General features: G+C 28.2%; 3 protein-coding genes across 3 annotated transcripts; all 3 read right to left on the bottom strand.

The window, feature by feature from the left end:
• Window positions 1-1,207: 1,207 nt before the first annotated feature.
• Window positions 1,208-1,612, bottom strand: EAE97_010125 (uncharacterized protein; the record flags this gene model as incomplete). The annotated part of the gene is given in 2 exon segments (XM_038880640.1): window positions 1,208-1,315; window positions 1,334-1,612. 2 exon segments carry the CDS (start codon window positions 1,610-1,612, stop codon window positions 1,208-1,210), a joined length of 387 nt encoding a protein of 128 aa, XP_038728686.1.
• Window positions 1,613-2,681: 1,069 nt separating this feature from the next.
• Window positions 2,682-3,341, bottom strand: EAE97_010124 (uncharacterized protein; the record flags this gene model as incomplete). The annotated part of the gene is made up of 1 exon (XM_038880639.1): window positions 2,682-3,341. One exon carries the CDS (start codon window positions 3,339-3,341, stop codon window positions 2,682-2,684), a length of 660 nt encoding a protein of 219 aa, XP_038728685.1.
• A 252-nt stretch (window positions 3,342-3,593) lies between these two features.
• Window positions 3,594-4,220, bottom strand: EAE97_010123 (uncharacterized protein; the record flags this gene model as incomplete). The annotated part of the gene is made up of 1 exon (XM_038880638.1): window positions 3,594-4,220. One exon carries the CDS (start codon window positions 4,218-4,220, stop codon window positions 3,594-3,596), a length of 627 nt encoding a protein of 208 aa, XP_038728684.1.
• Window positions 4,221-10,027: the final 5,807 nt, after the last annotated feature.

The raw sequence follows: 10,027 nt of genomic DNA, 5'->3' as shown, positions 1-10,027 counted from the left end.
TGGATTGGACTGTATGGTTTGTGTGGTTTGGAATTTATGGGTGTTGTAGTTTGGAAGATGGATGGAATAATGGAATGGAGAGGAGAGAGAGGAGAGAGAGCAGAGAGAGGAGAGGATCGCCAGATGATTTGAAGTATATCTCTTTTTTCTACTGGATTTCGAGGCAAGTGAATTCGCCAGTATTTTGAAACACACAATATAGCTTTAATATTACTAAATCGAAATATCTAATGAATTTTTGATACTCAAAAATTAGAAATGAAGTTTATTCTTTGTTTTGTTTTTTAGTTTCTTATAAATAAACTCAGAAAAGATATTATACAACTATACACAAATTGGATTCCTGGATTTTCAAAAATGAAATATACAGAATCAATATATACCATCCAAAGGATTCTGTAAAATCTGATGCTTATGCATGTTTCTTCCGCTATGCTCCAAATCATATTCAGATATGAAAACGGAATGGATCTACAGTAGCTGTCAGTCTCACTCGTCTCATTACCCAAGCACCCAACTATCCAACTATTCAGTCATGTACCGATCTCTGAGCGCTCCCTAAACATATCCAAAGTTATGGATGGAGATCTAGGTATATCTTGGGGCTATTTCGTGTCTTGTGTGTGGTTTATATGCAGGTTATTCTTCTTTTACATGTGTGTTTTGGGGTAGTCTAGCGAGTACGTGTGCGCTTGTTAGGTAGGGGGATAAATGAATGAATGAATATCAGATTTCTAGGGGTTTGTTTGGTTGTTGTGGAAGTTTTGTGTGGAAGTGATAGAGATAGATAAGGAAAAGAGAGGCAGAGGTTTCTTTGGTAGATGACATGTTGTGGGATGATCGGGGGGTTGAATAGGAAGATATAAGATGATTAGAGATTGTATGGAAGCGGAGAGGTGGGTGACTTGGAGATGGATAGGATGTGGGATGTGTGAATGGGTTATAGATTCAGATGTGAGGGAGGAGAGATTTGAGGGGAGATGTATGGTTGTGCAGAGGCAAATAAGAGTCGGAGGGTTTTGTTGAGGAACGGATGGTAGTTGATGAGAAAATAAAAGGTCTTAAGTCTTAATTGGGAACCTTTGGTCGAGAGAATAGAGCAAATGACAAGTGACCCAAAGCGATGCACTTATCATGGAAACAGGACCATTGGTTGTGATATATAGGTGTGATGTATTTCCAATACACACGTCTACGGTTTTCTACATTAATGAATGGCGATGACTCTAACGTCATGAGATTGTCCGGCATTTCTTGTCCTATCCACAAAAGCTATATTTGCTGAGGAGCAACAGTCAACCCATGCTTTACCAAGCTATGTGCAATGTTGTACAGTAAAAAAGCCTTTGAAACCCGGGTCAATCTCCGCACGGATACCCTTGCTGTATGTTTCGTTGCTGAGATTATCTTTTGGACGAAACATACAGCAGTCTTGGCCACATTTTGTTGTTGAATCGGTAAGGATGAAATCACCTTGTTCCGTTACAGTAGGCACAACACCAACCTCCCCAGTGTCAAATCTTGCGAATTTCATCCCCCGAAAAATTTCTAGGCTAGCTTCACCTCTCAAGGCAATGACAATTATGTTGATAAGAAAGTATGGATATGACATGCTTGGGCTTTCAAAAGAGTCAAAAGTATTCGTCGTATTGTACATGAATCCGGTTAACCAAAGTAACATAGTTCTTTCCTGATATGAAGACAGGTCTTCGGTTGGAATTGGACATATATCTGCTGCTCCCAAGCTTTCCCAAAAAATAATAAATCTGTCGAACAATGTCCCCATATTCAATCTTTTCCATCCCCCAATCGTCCCTCAACTTGAACATGTTTGTAACAGAGTCAATCAATTTCTGTCTCGCAGATTCGTATGCCAGCTCATCCTCTACTATTACTCGGGCTACCTTTTCAACGACTTATAGTTGGTAAGAACTACCGTCATATGCAAAAGACAAAATATGTGGATACACGGATATAGAGTTCAGCTGGAATCTCTCTCTTAAAACTCCGTTTATTAATATTGACGTCGATACTTCAGCTTGCGTGTCCTCAGAAGCATTTAGAGTATCAGTCTCATCAAAGAACCAAGGAAGACCCTGAAGACTGCTTGTATCCAGCGTCCAGTCTGGTACCCAAGACGGAAGATTGCTTCTTCGAGTGTATGACGCTTTCACGTCTGCATTATACAGTACCTTCAATAGGCCATGCAAAGACCGAAAAGAAGAGGTAAAAAGGGCGGCTTCATGGAGAACATCCTCCACACTCTTAGTATAATCTACGACGGGAATGTAATCTTGTGTGCTCCGGCTGCGAATTAATGGCCATGGTACGAAGTCATCGTTCCTCTCATATGTGCGTTTGAGCTGAAGGTCAACGACAGCCAGATGGCCGTATATTATGTCTCTTAAATCCGAAGCCTTTGAATCTCTCCGAGAAACCAGAACATGTAGAAGGGAGATCACTCTTCCTCCATACCTTAAGCAATTCTGATAGTTTCTCCTTGCCTCATACATATTCCACAGTATTCGGTAGCTTTGCGTATCGTAATTATGTCGTATTTCGTGCATAGCTGGGACCATTGAGCTCAAGTGGGATGTTCTTGATTCTGTTTCTGAGTCTTTGTCGTGGTATACATCTAACGTGGGCGTTGATAATATTGCTCTATCCTTGTGAGGATTATTTCACTCTCTCGGGTCTCTATATCTGTCCAATAAAACCTCGCAGAGATAATCCCAAGGAACTCGCAGTCGCCCAAATTGCACGAATACTACGTTTGAGAGCACTAGTTCTTGATACACCCAGACCCTAGTGAACCATGGTCGTGACACTACATCTTTAATCGCGTCTTCAGCAATTTCTAGAAGCTTAGTTCTGTCCGGATCTAGTTGGTTCATGAGCTCGAATAAACTCTCCGTCTGCTCTACCAAAGCTCCTAAATAGATCACTGTGGCCTGCGCATGACTATATACTTCTTTCATCAAGTCAACTTGCTGACTGCGCTGGAGGTTGTTCGTCTGGTTGATGCAAACAGCATTGGCCCATAACCGTAGTTGTCGCTTCTCATCCCGTAAATCATGTAAAGCTGCAGCGAGATTCACGGTAACAGCAAATCGAAATCCATCAACAAAAATGTAGGTTGTATCATTTGCATCGCCCCAAACATAGGAAAGAGCCGTGTAGTTCCCATGAATGTCGCAGCGACATTCACGTAATGTTGTATGGATGAGATCGCTTTGAATTGGGGACCCTGATGTGCCTGGGTGGAGGATTAGAAGTCGAAGCGAATCAGTCTCTGACAGGTCGTCGTACTGAAATTCGTCAGAATAATTAACTTCAGACATCTTGATGATGATTACTCATCACTCAGAGAATCTTTGTGATAATCTTGATTGATAGTGGAAAGTCTGGTGCCGACAACTGCGAAAAGCACAATGGAAATTCAGGCACGCTTGCTTCAAAGAAGAGATTGTGTGCTGTGTACACTACACATTCGGATGTCGCACCGAAAATACTTGGAAGCGTTGCATAAGCCTGAAGATAGCCTGCATGACTTCGGATTCCCAGGTGCTCCAATGCTCTCTATAAATCCCATGTCACGATGGAGGAGCCACACCCTTCAGTTCTCTAATTAAGCCCCCCATCCCTGGAAAAAGCTTCCTTCCAGCATTCTCCATCTCAACCCACTTTTTCGTTTCTTCCCAACTCACCCACTCCCATCCTCTGCACTTTTCCTCCTCCATCACTCTTGGTCCTTCCCCCTTTCCATTCCAAACTCCTACCATAAAAATTGACACGAAATGTCTTTTCTCCTCCTTCATAATCAGATTTCTACAGCGGAAAAAGTTTAGTTCTTTGGGTGGAATATATAACCCGGTTTCTTCCAAAACCTCCCTGGATGCACCTTCTTCAAAAGTTTCGCCGAATTCTAGATGTCCGCCTGGAAGACCCCACGTGTTGGCTGCAGTCGAATTAATGCGTTCGCCGAGGAGATACATAGGATTCTCTCGGGTAGAAAGCGGGTGAGTAGGGTGGATGATAAACACTCCAAGACCAACGAGGGGAATGGGTGGTGTGGTCGATGATGATTCGAGCGATGGTGAGGGAGTCATGTGAATGTGACGGTGGCTTAAAATCATTGATTTCGTGGCAAGAGCTGGGACACTGCTTCGAGAGCAATGAAGCAGCGTGTCGTACGCAGGTTTTCCTAATCTTCCAATCATGGTATGTTGTAGTATGAAAGATGGTCAAAATTGTATTCGGTTGGAATTTTTGTATTGTATCGTGCTTGGTAATGTGGGAAGTAGTATTTCTTGGTGGTAACACTAGGGCCTTGGGAAGCTCTGTCCACGATTTTTTATACGGTAATAACCCCATATAGCATCATTCCATGTATTGATACCTCAAATATCAAAAATGCTAGTTGGGGTTTAGTATAACGTGATTCATATGCGAGTGGATCATATCATCGAATGGATCACTTGAAAATGCACCAAAATTAGTCATTTTTAATATTCCTATTTTAATAACTATTCATTATTTTTGAAAAATAAAAGAATATAAAATAATAATAAAAATGAAATATCTATAATTTCTAATTTCTTTATAGATATTTTGATTATAGCTTAAAATTGTCACACTTTATATTACAAAAACCTTCTTTTTCAATTAAATTTTATATTAATTGGAATTTTGAAATGAAAATTAGATTTTTATATTATTTATATAATTAGATATTACATATTTAATTTCTGAAAAATTATATTGATAAATAAAGAAAGTGCACGGTTACGCACAGACGAATTTTGTATATAAAATGAAGTGATCCATTCGGTGATATGATCCACTCGCATATGAATCACGTTATGCTATTTCAGATCGTTTTGATTTTCAAAATATTATTATTTTGATTTTAATTTGAAAAGTATTAATTTAATCCAAATTCATAAGGATATTGATATTTTAATCTCAATCAGAAATATTAATATAATCCAAATTCACAAAGATATTGATATTCTGGTTTCAATTTGAAAAGTATTAATCTAATCTAAATTCATAAAGATATTGATATTCTAATCTCAAACTCAAAAATAATATTAATTTAAATATAATATAAAATAAGGATTTTCTATTCAAATTATAATCAATCAGATTAGAAAATCAAATTCTGATCTTAAATTGAATCTTAAAGCTTTTATTTTTTGAATGAATTTTGTTTTGTTTTATATTCCTTATTTTTATCATTATATCTTTTATATATCCTTTTTTCTTTCCAACTTTAATATATAATTAATACCTTTAATAAAATATCTAATTTCAATAAAGATTTATTCTAAAAAAGAGAAAGAGAATTAATTAAAGAATTTCGAAAAAAATAAGTATTTGTAGAATTTAATATATAAATATCTAAAAACTTTCGAAATATAAAACTTTGAGATAAAAAGCTTAAGGGATTTAAAAAATAAACAAATTAATTAAAAGGTTTAGAAAGTATAGAAAATATTGGAGATTTTATTATTAATAATAATTAATATCTGATTTTTAAATAAATGAAAAAGAAATACCTCGAATTAATCTCAAATCTTTTATAAATATTAATAAAACAAGTTGTAAAACTTTAAGCTCTATTATTTTAATCTTAATTTTTTTTTTAAATTTTATAATCTTCTTTATAATGCTCTGGATTTTCTTTTTAAAAATTAAATAATATTATTTATTTGAATTAAGTTTTGGAATAATAATTATTATTTATATTTCCTTAACTTTATAATCAAATTTAAATATATTTTCTCTTATAATATAATTTGATACAAATTAAAATAATTTAGATAAAATTATTTTAGTATTTATATTATAAAGAATTTTATTAATTATTCCGAGTTTAAGCTTTTGTTTTTTAATATTAATTTGGTTTAAGAATAAAAGTTCTTTTAATCAAATAATATTATCTTTTTCATTATATAAAAACTAGATAAATAATATTAATCACTATAGAATTATTTTTTAATACTATTCTTCTTATTCTTCAAATATATTATTCAAAACTTATTCTATTTCCTTCTCTATAATTTCTTTAATTGTTTTTTTAGATTTTTATTCTTTTAATAATCTTTCCTTTTCTATTTGTTATTTCTTTTTTAAAATTATTTAAATTAGCTTTACTTTATTATTTATTTTATTTTTTATTATTCTTATATCTATATTTATACACTCTCCCTTTACAATATTTATATTTATATCATTTATATCTACACTATTTATATTTATATCATCTATATTTATAATATTTATATTTACATTATCTATATCTATATTATCTATATCTATATCTCCTTTCTCTTTATGATTATTATTTTAAGTAATTTCAATATATCTATTACTTTTATTATCAATTTTATCTATTATTTATTTATAATATATTTCTATTTTTTTTCTTTTTTGCTAATTTTGAGAAAAGTTATTTAATTCTTTTTATATTTATTAATATCATTTATAAATAATAATATATCAACTACAAATATCTAAATTAGTAAAAATTGATTTATTGAGATTTTTAATTTAATCAAATAGAATTCAATTATTATTACTACTATTATTCAATTTTTTATTAGAATTATAATTAAAGTCAAATCCGGTTTTATTATTATTAATATTATTTAGATTTGATTAAAAATCAATTGAATCTGATTAAAAATTGATCAAATCTAATCGAAAATCTAATTGAAAATCTAATCCAGAATTTAATTCAAAACTTAATTCAAAATCTAATAAAACATTATTTTCATCTTAATAATTTTGAATTTGATAATTTCTAATATATTAAGCTTTATTATTAATAATAGGCTCAAAAGAATAAATCCGATTATTATAATCTGATTTAATATTATAAAAACTATATATATTATTAATATAAATAGAATCTTTTCTTTTGTTTTTTCGAATTCATTTCTTTTTTGAATAATCTATTATATAGAATTGTAAAGAAAAAAGAATTATAAGATCTTTAATTAATTTTGTTAGAGTAGATACTAGCAATGAATCAATTAGGTGAAATGTAGCACAAAGACTTTTCATTAATTCTTCTAAACTTATGAAAACTATACAATTTATATGTGTGTGCGGGCTCCCTTCGGCACATAGTAGGCCCGAGGGCTTACTATCACGTGCCTAATGGAACCCTTTAGTTCATGACCGTGACAAATTTATTATATTATAGAATTAGATTAAATACTTATAAATAAATATAATACTATATTTTTATAATAAATATATTATAATATTATAATATTAGCTTTTTTTGTATATAATAAAGTATAATATATATATATATATAGAATACTCTAATATTCTAAAATTCTAAATATATACAAATAATACTTTCAAGATTAATTAAAAATTATTTTCTATTTAATATATATTTAATCTAATAATTATTTCCTTTAATTAAAATGATTTTTATTTCTATAATTTAATATTTTATTTTCTTGCATTTCTTTTAGAATATATTAGCAAATTCTAAATTAAGTATCTTAAAGTTTCAACATTTTTTGAATTTCTATATAAAATAATCCTAAATATTATTTAGTATTAATAAGATTGAAAAATTTCAAAATAAACTTTATTTATTATTAAAAAATTCACTAATATTAGAAATATAATATCTATAATAAACAATATTAATATCTATATAAAAGAAATACTAATAAATAATAAAAGAAATATCTTTAATATATTCCTATATTAAAAAATAATATTTTTTTATAATAAATATAGTAATATCGAATCTTTCTTTAATATTTACTATAATAATAATCCATCAAATATATTTATATTTCTTACCTGTCAGGGTACGGGTAAAGACTTATATTGTACCATAAGGGTAGAAGAGCTATGGAAGAGTGAGGCCCTACTTATAAGAGGTAGGGCACGCTAGTGGTCTGTGCCTGAGGCACGAAGGCAACTACAGAACATGTAGTTGGCGCCGTGACATTACCTTTACTTTTAATTTGAATATAAATATTATTAATAATATATTGAATATAATATAAATATATAATTTATAGAAACTAAATCAAATTATTAATTAAACTCTTTTATTTATTAGAAATATATATATAATGTGTTTTATCAGTGAGTGGTTTATATTAGTGAATGGGTCACTTATTTTATATACAAAATTCGTCTGTGTATAACCGTGTACTTTCTTTATTTATGGATATAATTTTTTGAAATCTGATATAAAATACTTGAATATATAAAAATCTCAAAAATCTAATTAGTTTTAGGAAATTCGAATTTATAAAGCTGTTATTATAAGAAAAGGATTTTTGTAACAAAAATCGTGACAATTTCCTTTTTTTTATAGAAAATAATAAAACTATTCTATAAAAATTAGATCAATAGAAAATCTAGATTTTAATTAATTTTTAAGATCTTTTCTTCAAAAAAATAATAATTAGTTATTAAAATATTAATATTTTAAGAAATTTGATTTAAATGATTTTCGATATGATTTATTTACTAATATAAACTACTCACTAATAAAACACATTATAAAAATTAGATCAATAGAAAATCTAGATTTTAATTAATTTTTAGAATCTTTTATTCATAAAAATAATAATTAGTTATTAAAATATTAATATTTTAAGAAGCTTGATTTAGATGATTTTCGAAATAACCCATTCACTGATATAAACCACTCACTGATAAAACACGTTATATTTATTCTCTTAATCTAATTAATTAAATATTGGAAAGGCTTTTTCTATTTGAAAATAATATTATTCTTATCAAAAAAAATTTTTTTTAAAATAATAATCTAATAAATAGGGAGAATATATCTACTAATATCAATATAAATTGTAATAGTCAATATTGACTTATAATTTGCTTAAATATATATATTATTAATAATAAAGAATTTTTAGAAATATTTAAAAGTTTTATAGAGAAATACAAATATTATAAATATTACTTAAAATCAATTATATTCATTTATTTTAATATTATAATAATTCTTGGGGTTAATATTTCGAATTGTTTATATATATATAAATAGCTTTCGAAAACCAGCTTCTTTATTATTATATTATTAAAATCACATATATTTTTTAATTTGATTTATTTAATGAATACTAATCTTTTAGCCAAAAAAACTAATACATTATTCTATAATTATTTATTGGAAATCAATAAATTAAAAAGAATCGAAAGATTATATTAATATTGAATTTATTTGAAGCTTTGTTATTGTTTTTATTGTTGATGGATTATTGGTGGATAGATATAAGGTTTTATAAAAGGTTTATTAATAATATATATATCTTTCTTATTATTCTTTAATATATAATAATAAAATTTATATTTATATTACTCTATTAAACAATATATTAAAATATAATATTCATTTGAATTTTATTTAATATAAAAAAATAATCCTTAATTTATATATCAAAATTTGATTTTTATATATATAGTATTCTTATCTACTCATATTTTATTTATTAGTTTATTCCACGAGATTATATTATTTACTATTATTATAATTATAATTATAATAAAATCTGAATTGGAAATATGTCACGCTAAAAGTGACGCCACTAATAGCCTTAGGCTAATTGGGTTTATATAGGCTTAATTCTCCCGTGACAAAATAGAAATTCAGATTAGATTCTAATATGAATTTGTTATATAATAGTTTTCAAATCAATTTCGAAAAAATTCTAATTAAATGATATATAATAGCTAATATTATAATAGAATTATATTCATTATTTTTCAAATAAAAATTTTATATTCACTTTAATTAATTATAATTTAATACTCAGGATTTATAAATATTATTTATACTTATTAATAATATTACTTTTTTTTTGATATAGATCAAATAAAATAAATTTTAGTTTTATATTCAACCTCTTTTATAGATATATTATATGATTTTCAATTTTATTGAATTCAAATTGCGAAATTATTAATAATATATTAAAAGTAGCTTCTATTTTAAGAAATAATAAGTCCAAATTTA

The sequence above is a fragment of the Botrytis byssoidea genome (genome assembly GCF_014898295.1).
Source record: "Botrytis byssoidea strain MUCL 94 chromosome Unknown BBYS_025, whole genome shotgun sequence".
NCBI lineage: Eukaryota > Fungi > Ascomycota > Leotiomycetes > Helotiales > Sclerotiniaceae > Botrytis > Botrytis byssoidea.
This window is presented reverse-complemented; position numbering and strand designations above follow the sequence as displayed.